The 21,197-nt window shown below is 38.8% G+C and overlaps 1 protein-coding gene and 1 pseudogene across 4 annotated transcripts in view; both read right to left on the minus strand.

Annotated features, from left to right (window-relative positions):
• Window positions 1-21,197, minus strand: part of HNRNPAB (heterogeneous nuclear ribonucleoprotein A/B) — an 81,334-nt gene that overhangs the window by 6,411 nt on the left and 53,726 nt on the right. For 2 of the 4 annotated variants that reach the window (XM_074212234.1, XM_074212233.1), the window contains 4 exons: window positions 5,084-5,392; window positions 3,361-3,529; window positions 1,724-1,882; window positions 498-629 (listed from right to left, as the gene is read on the minus strand). In XM_074212234.1, the coding sequence (XP_074068335.1) occupies window positions 498-629; window positions 1,724-1,882; window positions 3,361-3,529; window positions 5,084-5,361 (738 nt within the window). In that variant the 5' untranslated portion in view covers window positions 5,362-5,392. Of the gene's footprint in view, window positions 1-497; window positions 630-1,723; window positions 1,883-3,360; window positions 3,530-5,083; window positions 5,393-5,522; window positions 5,711-21,197 lie in introns of those variants that run through there. The other 2 variants (XM_074212235.1, XM_074212232.1) reach the window with 2 other exon arrangements.
• On the minus strand, window positions 10,723-15,901 carry LOC141505922 (glyceraldehyde-3-phosphate dehydrogenase-like; annotated as a pseudogene).

Below are 21,197 nucleotides of genomic sequence, written 5' to 3' on the forward strand. Positions count from 1 at the left end.
TCAAGCCCACCTCTGCAAGTAAACCCTCCTTTAAGCCCATGCAGTGCTTTTTGCCTCCCCCCACCTTTTGGGGGGTGGGGGTGGAAGAAGGGAAGACTCAGGGAGGAAGGCAGTAGAAAGGAAGGTGGAAAATGAGAAGTTTGATAACCCTTTAGTCTTAACACATAAAACAGAACCATGCATGTTTTACCTCCCCAAAAGACTTTTAAGCTGCTTGAGGAGTTATGTGTCTTGGAGACAAATTCCTCATCTTAGTAACACAAACCTAGACACATAGGAGGTGCTTAGTAAAATACTGGAAGGATGCTCTTATCTTAACCTACTGCTGTTCCTCAGTTTGAAAGTCTTGTCAAGTATCTAATCAGTCACTGAAGTGACAGTGCACCAGAATCTCTTAAGTACTCAAGCAAACATTAATGACTAGATCAAATCTAGAATAGAAGCAGTTCCCTAGGAGAAAAGAAATAATCCTCTAGTTATAAATACACATTTCTTACTTTACTTCCACCGACATTATGAAATTTCTTTTCTAAAATCTTCTTAACAGGGTCTTCTTCTTTAAAGGTAATGAATACAAATCCTCTTCTTTTGTTTGTCTTTGGATCCATTGGAAGTTCGATAGATTCAATCTGGAAACACGGTATGTAAGAACTCAAAATGAATTCCTTAGATATAGTTTGATCCTGATACGAGTTCTTATGCCCCAAAATTCCCATATATAAACTCTAGAAAAAGCTTTATATTTGGTTTTATGAAAATTTTATAAATGTGTTTACATAAAAACTTTGGTTTTATAAATAAAAACAATGTGTTTTAAATATACTTGTTTGGCTTCAGTTTGTTCAACATGTTTATAAATGACTTGGATGAAAGGAGTGGAAAGTTCATCAAATGTAGAAATGATCCAGGAAGGGAGATTTAATATACTGTGGTAACCAGGATCAGGTAGGATTTAATTGAATATGGGTAAAATGCAACTCATCTTCCCCCCCTTTTTGCAAAGCAATGGGATTAAGTGACTTGCCTAAGGTCATAAAGTTAGGTAACTGTGTCTCAGGACAGATTTGAACCCGGGGCCCTGTGTTCTATTCAATGCACCACCTAGCTGCCCCATAATTTATTTTCAAGTAAACAATGGAAAAAAGATGTGTCCAGACATATAAATGCATGTTTGGTTAATAAAAACTGCATTTAGTGTTAGATTTATTGTCCTCTTCTCTGGCCAGCCCACACCTAGATTATTATATTCTGTGCCCAGAACATTTGAAGGACATTTTCAATAAATTAGAGTGCCTATCTCATCTAGGGAAGAATGACCAGGGATACATAAACTGAATGAAGGAATTAAGGATCTTTAATATGAAGACTAGAAAAGGGGACAGGGATAAAGGGTGGGAAGAGAATAAAGGTGTCTTCAAAAGGGACTTGAAAAGCTGTCATATCAAAGGACTCATTTGATCTCAAAAGTTGCCCCTTAACTCACAAAGCCACTGAATAGCCCCATTTTGTAGATGAAGTTAAGCAAATTACTTAGTCGCATAATTAGCCAACACTCAAACCCTCTCATAGTTCAAACTTCAAAGATTTTTCCATTATATCTTGATGCTTCCTAACAATTAAAAAGTTCTCCCAAAGTAAAAATGGGCTGAGGCTAATTGAGACTAGTAGGCCCTTTTCCTCTTCCCAGATAATTTAGTGTAGAGTTCTTCTGTTAGATACATACCTCTCCAAAGTCTCCAAAATATTCCCGGATTTTATCTTCTGTAGCTTCTGGATTAAGTCCTCCAACAAAGATCTTCTTCACGGGATCTTTCTTCATGGCCATAGCCTTTTTGGGATCAATTACTCGTCCATCTAATCTATGTTCTTTCTGATCCAAAACCTGAAAATATTTGAGAAGAAAATCTTAAATTCCTAGAAGGTCCAAAACTACTTCCCTCATTAGTTCCTGACTTAGCTCCACAAAGCATTATCCAAGTTAATATAATCAAGTATAAGATGGGAGGTGTGAGAAGTATGAGAAAATCCCTTTATCACTTTGCTCTCACAACTCTCATTAAGACCTTGATTACTATTTTACTAAGTCTAAGAGCTGCATTAAATGTGTTTGTCTCCTTTTCATATTTAAAAAATCTTATATCTCAGAAAATGAGGTGGTCAGCTCTCCTAGCCCAAGTTAACTTCTTATCTGTGACCCTGAAGACTCAGTTCCAATTTCTCTCTGAATCCTCCCCAACTAAGAAAATCATTTTAGTTCTTGCTTCCACATTCCAATGCATTCACTACATAGTCTAGTAACTGCTCAGTATCTTCTGAAATGCTGCCCCATTCTGTCATCTAATTTTTCTTCAAAACTACAAATGAAACTTTTTGCTTAAATAATTATTTAATAGAAGTGAATCATCAGGTGCCCAGAAATGACTGATGGAAGACTAAAAGGGCATGTATCTTTGTACATGCTATATTCCAATTCAGAAAAGGGTCAGTTTTGTTTTCAGCTCTCTATCCCTCTCAACACAAATAGCACACAGTAGTTTGCAGAAGGTACCCAATATGTGCAGAGTTCAACTGCTATATGTATGGTTTAGTAATCAGTTCTGGTCCCAGGCTGTGAATCTTAAGGCAAATATCTAGGCCACCCCACCAAGTCAATTCTCCTGTTAGGGAACAGGGGAGAAGTGGGAAAGGAAATTCTCTTCCAGCTTTCATTTTTTGCTTCTATAATTGTCCTTTATCTTCTAAGCAACAGAAGTGTTAACCACCTATATTCTAACATTCAAGGTCTTCCAAACCTGATCCAAGACACCCTACCTCCTTTCTAATCTTATTCAACATCATTTTTCTCAGTTAAGGCTCTTCATTTTTAATCACTCTCACCATCTGAAAATAGATTTTGTTCGATACTTTTTTGCAACTACAAATGTATAAGTACCCACACCAAGGGCACAAACCTGTTCTCTTGCCCACAAAGTCTATAATGTAACAGGACGTATAAGACACTCAATTACTAGAATAGAAATTAGGACAAAAGTTCTTAATAAAGAAACAAGACCTAAAGAGTTCCTTCCAACTGTTCAACAATGCTTATTCAGCACTTGTCTGTCTGTACTCAAGCCTTCTTCCCTTAAAACTAAACTCCTACAGCAGTGTCTTTTGAGTTCTTAATCTCACTCACTTACTATACACCTCTCTCTCTATACATATATAAATGCTGTCACTCTTAGTTGAACATGATCAAGGCCAAGGGACTGTCTGAAGCTTCTTTGTAACCTACAAAGTAGCAATTTACGACTAAGAAATATGTCTGATGTTTGAATAAATGAGTTGTTTATAATTATAAGCATTTTGTATATTTCTTACCTTATCAACACTTGCAGATTCTTTAAAGAGGATAAACCCAAAACCTCTTGATCTTCCTGTGTTAGGATCCATCTTTATCGTGCAATCCACCACCTCCCCAAATTTGGTGAAATAGTCTTTCAAGTCCTTTTTGCTTGTATCCCAACTGAGGCCACCTACAAACATTTTCCTGAAATTGCATGAGGGAGGAGGAAGTATTAGAACGGCCCATCCGGATGTAAAGAGAAGAAAAGAAGATAAGCTCCAAATTCAGTTTGGAGAGCAGCATAGGCTACAGAATACTCCAAAACAGAAATGGCTTATGTTGTAGACAACTTTCCCTGACCAAAAAGAATCTTACTATTATTCTACCTCCAACTCCATTAAACCTTCAATAGAGCAGTCAAAAAAAAAAAAAAAAAGGAACAAACCCATCTCTTTTCCCTTCACTTTTTAATAAACATCTCCAGGAGTTTGAATAAGACAAAAAGTAGAGAGAAAAAACAGTAGGAAGGGAAAAGATTTTGTAAGCAGCCTCTAAATTAATAACAGGAAGAATTCAAAGCTGACTGCTTGTAATCACACCTAGAAAAGACTGAAGTAGCAACAATTATCTAAAGCATCACTTTTCTAATAACTTGCTATTAGATCCAGTTAAGTCTCTATAAATTATATTAAAAAAAAAGACAAAGTCCACAAAGACACTTCCCTTAAATCCCTGAGAAAAAGACTCAAAAGTGCTTGCTCCCACAAGGAAGGCAGCACTAGACATTGAAATTATATAAAATACACCCAAGGTCAAGCAAAAGGAGCAAAGTCATTTTCTTCTGTTTTATTCAATTTTGCTAACATTTATAAAATAACTACAAGGCCTTGGGTTATCACTCATCCAAATTTGGAGTCCTAACATGGCACAGAAACAGTTTTAAGAAAGCATTTCATGGAGGGGAGGTCGAATTAACTCTAAAAAAAGCCCGATTTCAAGGCAGGCTTTTAGCACAATGTCTGACATATAGTAAGCACTCGATGCTTTTTTCTTATTCAATCATTCTGAAATGCACCTTCCATATTTTACTCAGCGCCGATGCTTCCATATAAACCTTGGGAAAAGTCCAGTCAAGCAGCCATGCTGTACAGGCCAGACAAATGAGATAACTAAGTCTCCCTTCCATTCTCTGCCCAGCAAAAGGGAAAGCCTCACAAAGAGACCCTCAGAGCATCTCCAATATTCATCTGAGGCGTTCTAGAGGCCTCCCAGTCACCAAAGCCAAGTCTCTGCCGAGCAAGTTAAAGTTTTTCTAAATGAAGGCAGTGACTGCAGGCTCCCGCCAAGCCCCAAAGCGCCAGCGGCAAGGTTCTAGCTCTAGCCAGCGCCGTAGTTCCACCACAAAGAGGGGCTTCGGCCTCCAGGCCCCAGGAACGCCAGAGGCGGGCTGGCTGCAAGGCCGAGCAGGAAGAGAGGGGCCTTTTCCTTTGGCACAAATTACATCTCCCGCCCCTCCCCCCAACCACATGGCGCCAACAAAAGGCAGCCCCAGAACAAAGGAGGAGCCGCCGCCGCCGAGGGGCCGGCCCGGCCCGCGCATTGTCCGCCCCGCCCGCGCGCCCACGCCTCCCCCCACCCGGGCCGGGGACCGTAAGGGCCCCCCCAGGCCGAGCGGGTGGGGGAGGGGCGCGGGAGGGGGAGGGGAGTCGGGCTGGGAGGAAGGGGAGTGGGGGGGTGCGGGAGAGGAGCCGTCCTTACCCTGCATCCTCCTCGTTCTTGCTGGCGTTGATCTGGTCTCCTTCGGCCCCGTTCTGGCTCCCGGCTGGGGCCGCGGGGGGCGCCGCCACCGGGGCCGCCGCCCCGGCCCCGCTCCCGCTCCCGGTCCCGGCCCCGGCCCCGGCCCCGGCCCCAGTTCCGGTCCCGGTCCCGGTCCCGCTCGCGGCCTCGCTCGGAGGCTCCCCATCGGGGGCGGCTTCGTGGCCGTTCTCAGTAGCGGCCGTTTCCATCAGCTGCTGCTCCTCGGCCTCTTCAGACATGATGGCCCCGGCAGCGGCGGCGGGGAAAGGCCTGCAAGGAGCGAGGACAATGAACTCAGTCAGGCTCGGCTCCGAGGGACGCGGGCCCGGGCGCGGCGGTGATGGCGCCCCGCACCCCCTCCCCCAGGCGCGGCCGGGCCGGATTCCCACCCGCGACTCACCTCGCCGCCCAGTGACGTTACGGGCCTCGGGCCGGCCCGGGGAAAGCGGCCTCGGGCTCCGCCGCGGCGCAGACGCCGGCCCCTCGCTCTGATCCCCGGCAGGCGGCGGCGCAGAGCTCCCGCTCCTCCCACCCTCCTCCACCCGGCCCCTGTGCTGTTCGGCCGCCTGACAATGCCAACTCGTGGCGCCCTTTATAATACCGGAGCCCCGAGCCACCTCGCAACAAGACGCCCGTTCACTGGCTCTAAGCCCCTGCCATTCACCCACTCCCCGGCCTCTCATTGGCTGAGCCTGCGCAGCGCGGTCTCGGCCCAGGGCTGGGCTTTGTCCCTCACCTTAGACGCACGCCCGAGCCTTAGGCCGCGAAAGCCAGAAGGGCGGGCGGCCTCCTCTGTTTTCCTCCGCTCTCCCTATTTTGCCGCTCTGTAGTAGGAGTCGGCGGCGCCCCGATCTTTTGGCCTACGAGCTGCAGGAAGTCTTCAGGTGCGGGCCAGGTGCTTCTGCTTAAAATGGGGCACCCGGGGCGGATCTAATGCCATAACTGTTGGAATACATTTGAGTAGCAAAGACCCATAAAAATAAAAATTTCCCGGGAGCGGATGGAGCAACACCTACCTGAAAAAAGGATTCCCCAACATGAGATTACCCAGACTCTGCTTGAAAGTTTACAATGACAGTAAATTTAGACTGCAATTTAAGAAACTTAACAGTTAAGTCAACACTTTGCAACTTATACTTGGAGTTTCTGGTTCTGCGTTTGAGGTCAAGTAATAAATGTTCCAGTAACAAGCCCGGGTTTAGCAGCTACTTTATGCTGGGAGTCAGTAGACAATAAACTGGCCACAAAGCCAAGACACTTGAATCAAGTCCCTCCTGGATGATCACAGGTCCTTCTGGGTGTGCTAAACAACTCAGAAGTCTTAAGTGACAAAGCTGCTGCTTACGGGCCTGAGTGACAGATAGGGAATCACCAAAGGATTCTTATAATAATTTCTTGACAGGTGCAGTTCCTTTAAGCAGAGCTGGCTCAGAAGACATTGAGTCTCTCCCTCAAAAGTCTTTGCAGTTTACAAAGTTTGTGATTCTACTAAGTAGAACAAATCTAATCCCTCCTCATGACAATCCTTCAAACAACTGCATACAGTAATCATGTCCATGAAAAGGCTATGACTAGACAGTCTAAGTTAGAAGTAGCTGCTTGTCTTGTAAAGAAAAAATGTGACTCTGATGACTGACCAGTAAGGGTCAGTGAAAAAAGAGACTAAGAACTATGATTCCTTGCAGAATAGTACTAAAGTTATTTGTCAATATGATGTCTACTTTTTCCCCAATTTGTTCACCTATTTCCTGGTTCCCTCTCAGCAAAGGATTCATAAGTCATTGACAAAATTGAGGCCATCCAACTGACCTCCCTCTTCACAATTCCACTCTCCAGTCACCTCAACCTAAATCATTTAAAAATGCATCAAGTGACCCTCTCTCCTTGCCAACACCAACCCCAAATCTATGTGTTTGACCTCATGACTCCTGTCTCCTCCAAGAGCTTTCCCTTTCAATCTCTTTTTTGTTTTGTATTTTATTGATAATATTTTGTTTTTATGTCACTTTCATTGCCTCCCTTCTCCCTACCTGGGAATCATTCACTGTAATTTAAAAAAAAATAAAATAAAAAACAGTTGAGCAAAACTCAGTAATACGTCAACTGAGACAATAAGTAATATTGCATTATACCATAACAACCCCTGTAAGAAGAATATTTCCCTAATTTTCAATCTCTCCTTATCCAATTGACTTTTTCCTTACCCATAAACTTAAAAACAAATAAACATTTAAACTGAAAAGGGAGAAGGAAAAAAAACTGTATGTACACCTACCAGGTTGATATGAGAATAGCTACAATGTAAAAAAAAGAATAACAGTTGTGACACCACAAAGTTCAAAGGGCATTAAATCCAAGAAATAAACTAGTGAAATCCACACTTTCAGCTGTGTATTCACACTTGCATAGTAGTTAGTTAATAAGATAATTTAGAGGTCCTAATACAAGAAATCAAATTTTACTTAAGAAGTATCATTGGGACTTGGCAGGATGATACTGGTGACTAGAATATGACTCTAGAAAAGTTACAAAATATAGAACAGATGAAAAGCACAGAGATGTAGCATTATATGTAAGTAAGACACAGCTGAAAATTTGGAGAAACATATTGCAAGCCTGGAACAGAGATCTAGCATAGTAGTGTGGTAGACTTCAATTAAGCAGGTAAGTCTCAGAATTCTGTCTTGGTCAAAAAAGAACAGCAGCTAAACATTTCTTGATTTGCCTTAATATAGTTTCATCCCTCAAAATATAGAGAAGTCAACATTAAAAAAGGAAACTGGGATAAAGTCACCATTCCTTGGAATTAGAGAGAAGAGGAAAATTAGAAACAATGTGGTAGGCAGCCTAGTTTGTTGAAGAGTTCAAAGGAATCAGATGGACTGAAATTCTATAGAGAAATTAGCCCAAGAAGATTTAAGAAGCTTTCAGATGTTTCAGACATTAAATCCTAGTCAAGGTATATAAGAAATTGACTCAAGTACAAAAGAATGATAGCCATTCTTCCAAGGATGTAAACAGGTATTTCTTAAAGAAACTTTCCAAATCGACATTTCTCTAATACAAACAACTCATACTTATCACATTGGCAGAAGATAACAAAAAGGGAAAATGGAAACTGTTGGAGGGGTTTATGGGAAAACAGACCCATTGATCCATTATTTGTTGGAACTGTAAATTGATCCAATCATTGTGAAAAATAATTTGAAACTATGACCCTAAGTCACTACATCATGACCAACAATACTACTACTATATCTTTAAACAAACAGGATGTGCCCATGAATTGGAGAATGGTTGAACAACTTATGATAAATAACTGTAATGGAATATTACTGTACTATAAGAAATGAATAAAGGGATAACTTCAGGGAAACCTGGAAAGGTTTAAATAAATGGTATAATGTGAAGAAACATTTTAAAGAAAAACAACTTTAGAAGTCATCTTATAAAATCAGTGACCATCATGATTCTAGAGCTGAAACAGCTACTAAAACATGCACTTGGATCCTTATGGACCACATATTGTCTTAGAAAATCACATTGTAATATTTTCTATGATCTACTGCATTTTTATATTTTTTATTAAATATTTTCCATTTATATTTTGATCTGATTCAGGCAGCACTGAATGTTGGGGTGATGAATTTGATATCTCTGTTCTAGATGATTAATGATAAAGCATGCTACTCACCTTCTGACAGGAGTAATGGAGTTAAGGTATAGAATGAGACATGCATTTTTGGACATGGAAAAGAAAGGCTTTATCAACAGGGAGATAATATGTGGCACAGTATTATCAGAAGAGCAAGGTGAAAAACTTGCTTCTAAATGCACAAGTTGTGTGACCTTCTGTCCTTATGATTTAGTCTTCCTGGGTCTGTCTCCATGCCATAAAATGAGGAGGTTGGCCTTTAAGTTCTATTTAGATCTAGATTCAATTTAAAAGGGGCCATTTTTTGCCAGAACCAAACAAATATTCATTCATTTATTAAAATTCTTTTTTCTTTGTTTCTTTTTGATAAAAATTACTAGACTGGGAGATGAGGGAATGCTGTAGATATTGTCCACTTGGATTTTAGCATAAGATTTTGACAGTTTCACATGCTATTTTTATTAAAAAAAAAAAAAAACTTGGAGAGATGTGAACTAGATGAGAGAACACATAACTGGATTTGGAACTGATTGAATGACTGAACCCCCCCAAAAAAATTAATTGTTCAGTGCCAACTTGGAAGGTCTCCAGTGGAATGCCCCAAGGATCTGTTCATAGTTTTGTGCCACTGAACATTTTTTATCAGTAAATTGGATAAAGAAATAAAGGGGCAGCTAGGTGGTACAGTGGATAGAGCACCAGCCCTGGAATCAGGAGGTCCTGAGCTCAAATCCTGTCTAAGACATTTAATTGCCTAGCTGTGTGACCTTGGGCAAGTCACTTAACCCTATTGCCTTGCAAAAAAAAAAGAGAAAGAAATGGCATACTTATAATAAATTACATCTACTATGATGGTTTTGACCCATCTCCGAGTTTTATAATAAAACTCGGAGATGGGTCAAAACCATCATAGTAGATCCTAACAGTTAAGGATACAAAAAATTGGTTTCTCAAACATAAGATGAGGAAGGAGTCTTTTTTCTGGAAAAAAGACTTCAGGGTTTTAAAAAAGCCTATTGTAATCTAACTTAAAAGAAGTTGAGCATCCAAGAATAAGGAGGTAATTATCCTGCTTTACTCTTATAAGACCACATCTGTGATTCTGTATTTAGTTCTGGACACTGTATTTCAGTAATGTGTATGACCCTAAAGCATGCAGATCATTAAGCTGGAGAATGACCAGGGGAAGGCAAACAGGATGGGAGGTTCTGAAGACTTTGTCATATGTCAAGAAACTATGGCTAAGGGGCGGCTAGGTGGTGCAGTGGATAAAGCACCGGCCCTGAAGTCAGGAATACCTGGGTTCAAATCCGGCCTCAGACACTCAATAATTACCTAGCTGTGTGGTCTTGGGTAAAAGCCACTTGACCCCATTTGCCTTGCAAAAAAAAAAAAAGAAAAGAAACTATGGCTATTCAGTTTGGAGACCATTCAGTGGGACATAATAACCATGTTCAAGTTTTTGAAGGCTGACATGCAAGAGGGTATAGACTTATTTTACCTGGTTCTAGAGAATATATATATACATAGGAGCAATGGGTCAAAATGCAGAGGCAGATTTGGACTTGATATAAGGAAAAACTTTCTAACAATTATAACTATTTAAGAGTATAGGAGGAGACTGCAGCCTAAGATGGGGAGGCCTGGCTGGAAATCTTCAAGCTAAGGCCATGCATGATTATCTGTCAGGTATGTGGTAGAGGGAATTCTCTTTCAAAGAATTAGAGGACACTGGGGTCCCTTCTTTCCTTGTGATTCTGTGGCAGAATCCCTGTGATAGTCCTAAGAATAATTAAAATTACTATCATATCTCTAAGTATTTTCTCCTCTAGGAAACATATCACCTAGGTTCATTAGCCAATCTCATATAACATGACTTCAAGATTCCTACCTATCCTAATCATCTTTCTGGAAGTGCATTCCAGCTATACCTTCCCAGAACTGGAAAAAACTGTACTCCAGCAGCAGTGGGATAGGACAGGATGCAATAGGCCTATAATCTCTATCATTCTGGACAATATTACCCTTCTATTAATACAGTCCAATATTGTATTGAATTATTTTGTCTGCCAACTATCAAGTTGAGTAGTGAGCTTGCAAGTCCACTGAAACACCTACGTTTTGGGTTTGTTTTTTTTAACACTGTTACCTGCTTACAAATATTTCCTATCCTTAGATTTATACATTTCATTTCTTTAAATGACTGGGAGATGAGGGAATGCTGTAACATAGAAGTGGTGGTAGACTTCAATTATGCAGGTAAGTCTCAGAATTCTGTCTTGGTCAAAAAAGAACAGCAGCTAATCATTTCTTTAAATGTAAGCAAGGGACTTTGTATTTGTCTCTATAAAATTTCAGATTATTTTTTAATCCATTTTTAAGCTTTTTAGAGCTCAGTATTTTTTGTCAAATTATTCCTCTTCGTTTTGAAAACAGACACAATTTTATTAAGTACTCCTTTACTCAAGTCACAATTAAGAAAATGCCACTTAAAACAGTAAGCACAGTAGAATATTGAAAGGACTGAACTCAGAGTAAGACTTTGGTTAATTTGATCTTGGCATTAAAAAGGTCCTCAGCAGTAAACTGGTAGTCCAACCTCTATCTAAACTAAAAACCATCTCCATAAGCTAGCATTTTCTTGAAGATATAACTCAGTTCCTCTAAAGGCAATTCATTCCCACTTTTGGTGATCTAGATATTAAAAAAGTTGTCCTTAAATTAAGCCTAAATTTGCCTTGCTACAACTTCTACCTAATGCTACTAATTCTGTCCTCTTAGGCTGAACATAATAGATTTGCAGATCTATTAACACTTCAAATAGTTGGGAACATGATATATATCCTCTCTGAATCATCTTTTCTCCTAGTTAAATATTCCCAGTGCCTTCAACCAAATTTTATGGGGCATGACTTCATGGTCCTTCCTCATCCTGCACAGCCTCCTCTGAACAATTTTCCAACTTATCAATATCCTAACCTGTGGTTCTTGGGACTGAACACAATATTCTAGATGTGGTCTGATCAAAGCAGGGCAATAGTAGAATTATCACTTCCCTAGGCCTGGATTTTATTCCTCCCCTAACACGATCTGATTTTACACCGACTTCCTTTGTTTCCTGTTTTCATTCTTACCTTTTTAAAGATCAGAACACCTGCCTTTCTCCAACCCTAAGATACCTCTTTCATTGTTCACAATCTTTCTGATACTGATAGTGGCCCAGCAATCACATCTCCAAGTTCTTGTAGTAACCTAAGATTTAGTTCATCTGGACCTGGTAACAAATTCAAGTTTAACTAGAGCTGTTCTCTCATCACTTCCCTATTTGTCTTTGGTTTTCACCCCTATATTAGCTGTTTTTATTCTGTTCTTTAGAATTCAAGGCGATCATTTTCCTTGGCAAATACAGAACAAAAACAAGAGTTTAATAGCTCCATCTTCTCTTCAAGACAATTATCCTGTGCTGAATAGTGACCCTGCCCCCCCTTTTCCTTTAAAAATTCCCCTAGTCCAGCTTTAAAGTAACACCACCTTTGTTTCTATAGCTTTCCTCACCTTGTAAATTCATTCTGAACTTTAGCAATCCTGATACTATTCTTAGCACTCTGACCCTTTCTAAACATCCTATAACAACACTTCTGAATTCTTGTTAACATGCCCTCCTATTGCACGTCTTTTAAAAATGAATTAACAGGGGATCAGTGGCTTCCAACTGCCTTGACTCTTTCCCTTGGTTCCTGCTAACCACAGCAAAACTGACTAAATAAATAAATAAAAATAAAATGAAGCATCATCAGCTTCTTTAGGTAACTCCTCCTCTTTCTCAATGGTGTTATTCACCTTGGTGCCATCAAAATTCCATCTTGAAAATTTTCCTTCCCTCCTTGACTGACTTCCTCAGGAGAATTTTCCATATGGATCCTACTTATCCTAAATTCATTGAAAGTGATCTCTGCAAGAAAACTCATATTCTCTAAATTTTTTTTTCTGAATATGGTGGCTTTATTGATGGTATACAATGAAGGACTCTAGATTTCTCCCCCCTACTACAGAGGTGCTTTGGGACAAGGATGTGAATGGGGCACAGGATCCCTGGTAGAGGAACGCATGTTAGGGATGTGGGCTCCCCAGTGATGTAACTTTTTTTTTGGCTGGGGATGAAGATTCATCCATGGCTTCCCATTTTATTCTTTGGAGGCCATGAAGACCATGAGGTCAACTACACAGTTGCTATAACCATACTCATTGTCACACCATGAAATAAGCTTGACAAAGTGATCATTGAGGGCAATACCAGCACCTGCATCAAAGGTAGAAGAGTGGGTGCCGCTGTTAAAGTCGCAACTTGATACAACTTGGTCCTCTGTGTAGCCCAGGATGCCCTTCAAGGGTCCCTCTGATGCTTGCTTCACCACTTTCTTGATGTCATCATATCTGGCAGGTTTCTCCAGGTGGCAGGTCAGATCCACATTGGGAGTGGGAACACGGAAAGTCATGCCTGTAAGCTTTCCATTCAGCTCAGGGATGACCTTGCCTACAGCCTTGGAAGCTCCAGTGGAAGCAGGGATGATGTTTTGGGCAGTACCACACCCATCATGCCACAGCTTGACAGAGGGACCATCCACAGTCTTCTGGGTAGCAGTAATAGCATGCACTGTGGTCATGAGTCTTTCCACAATGCCAAAGTTGTCATGAATGACCTTGGCCAAGGGGGCCAAGCAGTTGGTGGTTCAGGAGGCATTACTGGCAAGCTTATGGGGATTATCATATTTCTCATGGTTCACTCCCATCACAAACATTGGGGCATCAGCAGAAGGGGCAGAGATAATGACCCATTTGGCTCCATCCTTCCATGGTGGTAAAGACACCAGCGGACTCTACAACATACTCAGCTCCAGCATCTCCCTATTTAATATTGGTGGGATCCTGCTCCTGGAAGACAGTAATAGCTTTTCCATTGATCACCAGCTTTCCATTCTCAGCCTTGACAGTGCCCTTGAATTTGCCATCAGTGGAATCATATTGAAACATATAAACCATGTAGTTGAGGTCAATGAAGGGGTCATTGATGACCACAACATCTACTCTGCCAGAGCTGAATGCAGCCCTGGTCACCCGACGTCCAATGAAGCCAAATCCGTTGACTCCGACCTTCACCATCTTGGTTCAGGAATGTGACTGACCAGAGCAGCGGATCCTAGCAGGGAACTTGGAGAAGAGCTGAGCATATTCTCTAAATTCAAAGGACTTTTCTCAAACCTCTGGCTTCCTGACCTACTCAATAGTACCTACCCCTGTTAACCACTGATTCTTTGATATTGTCTCAATTTCCATAATACTGATCTCCTGGGTTTTCTCCTAGTTCATCTGTTTCTCTGCATCACTCTTCTCCCACATTAAATGTGTTCAAAACAGAACTAATCTCTACCCTTCCCTCACATATATACATCTACCTCAAGCCTGCCCCTCCCCCAAACTTCTTCATTCCATTAATGATAATTATCCTCTTGGTTACCCAGACTAAAAATTTCAAAGTGGCTTCTGACTCTCCCCTTTACTTCTTTGTACAATTGATGGTTATGCCATATCAATTCAACCTCCATAATATCTCTTAAATCTGTTCCCTTTTTTCCATTCACAAGTATGTACCACCCTAATTCAGGATTCATCACATCCTTTCTGGATTATTACTCTCATTGAATCTTAACTAGTCTCTCTGATTCCAGTCTCTTTTTTCCTTCATCATTCATCAGTCAAATTAATATTCTTAATGCACAAGTAATCATGTCATTCATCCACTCAATAACCTTCACTGACTGAATGCCACGTAGTTATAGCGACTTGAGTTGAAAAAACATATCTCTTTCCCTTTATTGCAGAAGTGGAAGAATACAAGTAAGGAATATAGCAAATACTATCATATACAGTTGACATGTTAGTTTTGCTGATCTCTTTTTGTTTTCCTTTTTTTAATCTTTATTACAAGAGAAGACTTGGGGTATATCAGGGAAGAAATATTTGGAAATAAATGTGATATAAGCAATAAGGGATTTTTTCCCAATGTGAATCTTTAATGATCCCCTGGTACTTAAGGCTCTCCACAGTTTTGCTCAAACCTATTTTCCAGTATATTTTACATTGTTTCTTTTTCTGTTTGCTAATTCCAGTCAAATTAGCCTACCAGCACTTTCCAGATCTCATTCTGTCCCCTTCCACCTTTATACCTTCCTGGAGGCTTTTTATCATGCCTGTAATACACTCCCCCAACCCCCATCTCAATTATGCTGCTGAAAATCCTTCTCTTCCTTAAGTTGAGTTGAACTTTTCTTCCTCAACTCCAGTGACTCTGCCTCCTGAATAACCCGGCAAAAAGGTGGTCTCTTCCTCAGAGTTTTCTTATAACGTGTTCTCTCTCTTCTTTATCTTATAACATTCAAACTTGTAACATATTTATTGTGTTCATGTTATTTAATCTGAATCACAAAATCTTAGCTGGAGGGACTTCTAAAGTCATCTAATACAATCTATATGTGACCAAGAATTGCCCCAACTTCTGTAGATCTATGATTTCATTGATGTGAGTCCTTCACTTTTGAACAATGCAGTTTGAAACCCATGGAGGCCTCTTCATTCTCACAATTATTATCTCTGCCTTCCCATAAATCCTCCATCATCAATCTACCCAATGTGCTCTGGGCCTCTTTACATTATGTAAATGATAACTGAGCACACAAGCTGAACATTCATCATTCCCTCACATTTATACTACACCGTAGCTGGCCCACCTCTATTTCCAGGCACACAGCTTTTAAAGATCTTTTAGGCATTCTTATATACATTTATTTTTTGTTGATATGCAATAGCCTATTCACACTCACCATTCCATTCCCTTCAAGTGACCTGCAAATTTGATTCTTTGGAGATTATGATATTTCATAATTTAGCATGATAATATTACTAAAAGATTACTGGTATTAAAAAATTAGGGCTATTATTTCAAGGAGAATCTTAGGGTCACTAAAAATCACTGTTCAAACTAAAATAAAAGCTTTCTATATAAAACGACAAAGTCTTCTCCTCAAGGATTTCAGATTCTTTGAATTTCCAACACAGTGGGGCTCAGTGCTTGGCCTCAGTGCCTTTTGTGGATTAATTAATTAATATTTGTTAACTTCAATCTTTACTGCTTTGCATACAGTTAAGTAGACAGACACATCAGTATTTACTTTTTTAGGTACTACTAATTTGGAAGCAATAGAAATGATACTTTTGTACAATATTCCTAGTCCCTACAGTTTGTAATTTTTACTATATATATATATATATAGTTTAGATTGAACATGTTTTTACACAATTAAATCCAAGCTCCAAAAATACCAGCTGGCATTTCTCTCAGACTAAAAAGCTTCCCTGCTACCGACATTTCACTAGTACAAATAAGCAGTTTTAATATTTCCTTAAGAGATCATTAAAAGGAGACCAGCAAAGGTGATAGAGTAAGAAATAGTAATGTAGACTAGGTTTCTCAAAAATACTCCAACACTGATCTGGAGCAGGGATGTCCAAAATACAGCCCTCAGGTGCCAGCAGGGCAATTTTATGAGTCTCCTGCTTGTGGGTTTGCCAAATGCTTTAGGTGAGCTACCACAGAATTATCACTAAAATAGCAAATTAAAATAAATTGTCTGTTGTTGTAATTAAAAAAACTTTTAAAAGTAAGGTTGGATAGCCCTGATCTAGAGAGGGGGGAGACAGCTAGAGGGCCTATTGGGACTGGGAAAAGGGTTCAGCAAGAAAAGTTCAAGCATCCCAGGGTCTGGGGTTAGGGTTAGAGCTAGCCTGTAGTTCCCTCACTCAGACACTGGAGCAGGATCACAGATTAAGCCCACACACTAGCTCTAAAAGCCTGCAGCTGAGTAAACCAAGAAAGGAACTAAGACTAGAGATGAGCCTGCAATGCTGTAACTCTTAATTTACAGAGTCTTCCAACTAGCTGACAAGTACCAGGGTCAACAGCTGTCTTCTAAATTACAACAAAGAGCAGGTCTGCAATTGTGTCTCCCTAATCTACATAGGTTTCTATAGCCTGTAAAGCTCAGAGAGGAAAAGTAAAGATCAGAATGCCTTGGAATAGATCACTTAGGGAATGCTGAAAGTTTCCTAGTCGGAGCTACCCTCAATAATAAAGCACTCAATACCCAAAGAAAGAAAAGGCTATACTTAAGACAAAACAAATCAAGGTGAAACAAATCGACATTGAGAAACATACAAAGTGAAGACCTAACACCAAGTACCAATTCAGGAAGAAAAGCTGAAAAAAAAATAAGTAAATGAAAAAAAGACAAATAATAAATAACTTTGATGGAACCAGAGACACTCAAAACTCAAGCCCTGAAAAAAAAATTCCCCAACATCTATAGGGAAAGCCTCAAGCAAAGTTGGGTTGGATCTGATAGAATTGATCCCTAATAGGAATGAATCAAGGGTTTCAAAACTGATATTGTAAATTAAATGAGAGTTCTAGAAAGAGTTGGGAGTAGAATTAACAGCTTGATTCATTCAAGATAAACAAAACCTTACTCATTAAAAATCAGAATGAACTAAATAGAAATCAATGACTGTATGAGAAATATGATAATAGAATCAAGGTTGAAAAAGAAGAAAAAGGAGAAAATGTAAAATATCTCATAAAAAGCAACTGACCTTAGAAAACAGATGCAGGGGTAAAAATAAATAAGAATCATTGGACTACGAAAGCTATGATCAAAAAAAGATCCAGCACATCAAGAAATCATGAATGAAAATTTCCCAGACCTATTAGAACCAGAGGCCAGAATAAAACAAAGTATCTACCAATAACTTCCTGACATAAAACCCAGCCCAGAAACTTCATAGCCAAAATTCAGAATTTCTAGGACAAAGAAAACTACAAGAATCAAGAAATAAAAGAGCTAAAGTACTGAGTCACGATTATACAAAATTTGGCAGCTATAATCATAAAAAGTAGAACATTGAATATGATATTCTAAGAGGCAAAATATAAGGGCTTACAATCAAAAATAACTTTTTTCAGCAAAACTGAATATAATTCTAAAGGAGGAAAATAAAAGAGGAATTCTAAGCATTATTTATGCAAAAGATCAAAGCAGAGGAGAAACTTTCAAATGCAAACTTGGGAGTCAAAAGAAAGATAAAATTGTAAACACACTTGAACAATTAATTTACAGTCTTCCAACTAGCTGACAGAGAACCTGGAAATGATTTTATTTTTATAATCTTAAAAGAAAGAAAAGGAGCTAGGTGGCACAGTGGATAGAGCACCAGCCCTGGAGTCAAGAGGACCTGAATTCAAATCCAGCCTCAGATACTTAATAATTACCTAGTTTTGTGACCTTGGGCAAGCCACTTAACCCTATTGTATTGCAAAAAAAAAAAAAAACACATGCAAACAAAAGAAAGGGAAAAAAAAAGAAATACATGTGAAAAGAAAGTGGGATGAGAGATTTACTATTTTGTATCCAGTGGGGAACCTGCAACACCTTCATCTGAACCAGTCAAAAGAGAATAGAATATGCACATATATTGAGAGTTTGGGATGGGTTAGTTGGTTGGTTGTTGTCCTTCTCAAAGAGCTTCTTGAAGAGGACTAAAATGACATCACTATGTTAGAATTAAATTACAATGTGTCCAGTCAGACCAGTCAAGTTCAGAATGCTCTACCATAGGTTGAGCACACTTAGTCCATGTGAATATTGAGGTGGAGTCTCTCAATATGCAAATCTTAAGTTTCTTTTGAGCTACTCCAATCCTGCTTTGCTTAAAGAGCATAGAATCTTTTTTGATGGAGCACACCACAATAGGGGTTCTATGCCCATCTCATGTCACACAATCAATTTTCAAGTTCTTTAGAGAGACCTTGAGTATGTCTTTGTATTGCTTTTTCTGACCTCCCCCCCACCATAAGCACTTGTCTTGTGTGTGCGTTCTATATAAAATAGTCTTTTAGGAAAATGTACATTTGGCATTAAAACAACATTAAGTCCATCAGAGTAAGAATCTCTAGTAAAAAATTTGAATGTTTGGATGTTGAGTTCAAGAAAGGGCCTTAGTATCTAGTATCTTAACCTGCCAGATGATCTTCAGAATCTTTCTGAAACAATTCAAATGGGAGTGATTCAGCTTCCTAGCTTGGTATTGATAGACTGTCCAGGTTTCTAAGTCATACAACAATAATAGCAAAATGACTCTATAGACCTTCAGTTTGGTAGTCAGTCTAATCTTCTCTCCCACACTTTCATTTGAAGCCTCTCAAACACTAAGCTGATTCTGGCAAATGGTGAGGCAACTTCATTATCAATATCTATCTCCCTAGAAAGCACATTGCCAAGGTTAAGTGAACTCATCTATGGTATTCAAAGCTTCTCCATTTGCTGTAACTGATGATTGGTATGACTGGTATGGGGCTGGCTGGTGGAACTCCTGTGTTTTCTTGGTGTTAACTGTTAATGCCAAAATTAGCACAAACAGCAGAGTATCACTCTTTGTTGTATCTCAGCTTGAGAGGCTGCATTGAGTGCATAATCATCTGCAAAGAAAAAAACATGCACTAACTCTCCCTCCATAGATACATGCTCAACATAGCAGGGAATAAAAAGAGGGAACTGAGAAAGGAAAGGGGAAAAGAGAGATGGTGAATTCAAGATAGGGGATTAGTTATAAGTAAAACAAATTGCAGTCTCAGAGAATGAATCAAAAATGAACATATAAGAAGAAAAGTAGTAAAAACCTGTAACTGGAGACCAAAGGTAAGAAAAAAGAAGAGATGTATGAGAGTAAAAACTGATTTCATTAAGTATGTATCACTAGCACTGAGAACATTCTTCTCTCACTAGTCCTCTTCTTTAAAGGGATGAGGAGGCAAAAAAAGGGGAAAATTAAAACAGAATACAATGGTAGAAATATTCAATATTTATATCTATGGAAATATACATGTAATCATCTATATCAGATAATTTGCTATCTTGGGGAGGGGGAGAAAATATGGTACTCAAAATCTTAGAAAAAATGAATGTTAAAAACTATCTTTATATGTAATTAGAAAAAATAAAACAATAAAAATGTTACATAAAAGCAAAAAACATAATTAAACTTTTTTTATTTTTTTATTTTTTGCAAGACAATGGGGTTAAGTGGCTTGCCCATGGTCACATAGCTAGGTAATTATAAAGTGTCTGAGGTCAAATTTGAACTCAGGTACTCCTGACTCCAGGGCTGGTGCTCTATTCACTGCGCCACCTAGCCACCCCATAATTAAACATTAAGATAGAAATCCTGAAAAAATCAAAGATGACACTAACAAAATAGAAAGCAAAAAATAAATTAATAAAAATAAAAATAAGACAATAAAAACAATAATTAGTGTAATTTTTAAAAAGAATAAGACAATTACAATATTAAAAATGAAGAAACAATTCATGCCAAATGGAAAAATAAAGGAAATTATCAGAAATTATTTTGCCCTAGTCATGAGAATTTAATTATTATTGTTATAATTATTATAATTATTATCTGGAATAAGGACATTCTTCTTTTTTTCAATTTGGTGAGTATGGAATGGAGAAGAGGTAAAGCTAGAGTTCCCCAATTCCTTTTCTCAAAAAAAGAACAGAAAGAAATACAAATAAGCAAGATTGATTTGCAAGTTCTATGTTTTAATTATATATTTCAATAGAAAGCAAGTATTTATTAAGGATTTAAAGCTTTATATATAATCTTTATTTCTTCTACAATACGGAAATATTCAAATATGAAAATACTCATTTGATATAATGCTTGTTAAATCCAGAAATAAAAATTAAACTGGACCCAGTCAGTTTCAAATTTTATTTAATTCTGTGTTTAGGCTACAAGTTCTTTTAGTAATCAGTTTTAGCAATCATTGGAAGGCTTTCATTTATACAAAATGTATATTTGCAAAATGAATTTCTAAAAAAATGTTATTTTTTGCTTTAACGTTCATAAAAATGCTTTGCTCACAGAACACCTGTAAGGTACACATATCATGATTCCTCATTTTATAGATGAGGAAATTAAGAGCTAGAAATGTGAAGTGCCTTCCTAATACACTGTACTTAGTAAGCCAGGGCCTAAACAAAGACCCCCTTACTCAAGAGTTCACTGCTTATACTATTATGCAACACTGCCACTCAATATAACATATTTATATAGTATACTTTATCAAAAAACATTGACACAGAAACCTTTGCAAGTAGGAACAGGAGTCTCATCACAACAAAGGATTCTTTCCTACTAGGTAAGGATGTGGAACAAGTAAAATGAGAGGATTTGATTAGTGCTCTCTTATAAATAAGTGTGCAAAAAAATTTCTTTTAAATTAAAAACGTTTTTTTAAAAGTGTCA

Source organism: Macrotis lagotis, chromosome 1 (genome assembly GCF_037893015.1).
Source record: "Macrotis lagotis isolate mMagLag1 chromosome 1, bilby.v1.9.chrom.fasta, whole genome shotgun sequence".
Lineage (NCBI taxonomy): Eukaryota > Metazoa > Chordata > Mammalia > Peramelemorphia > Peramelidae > Macrotis > Macrotis lagotis.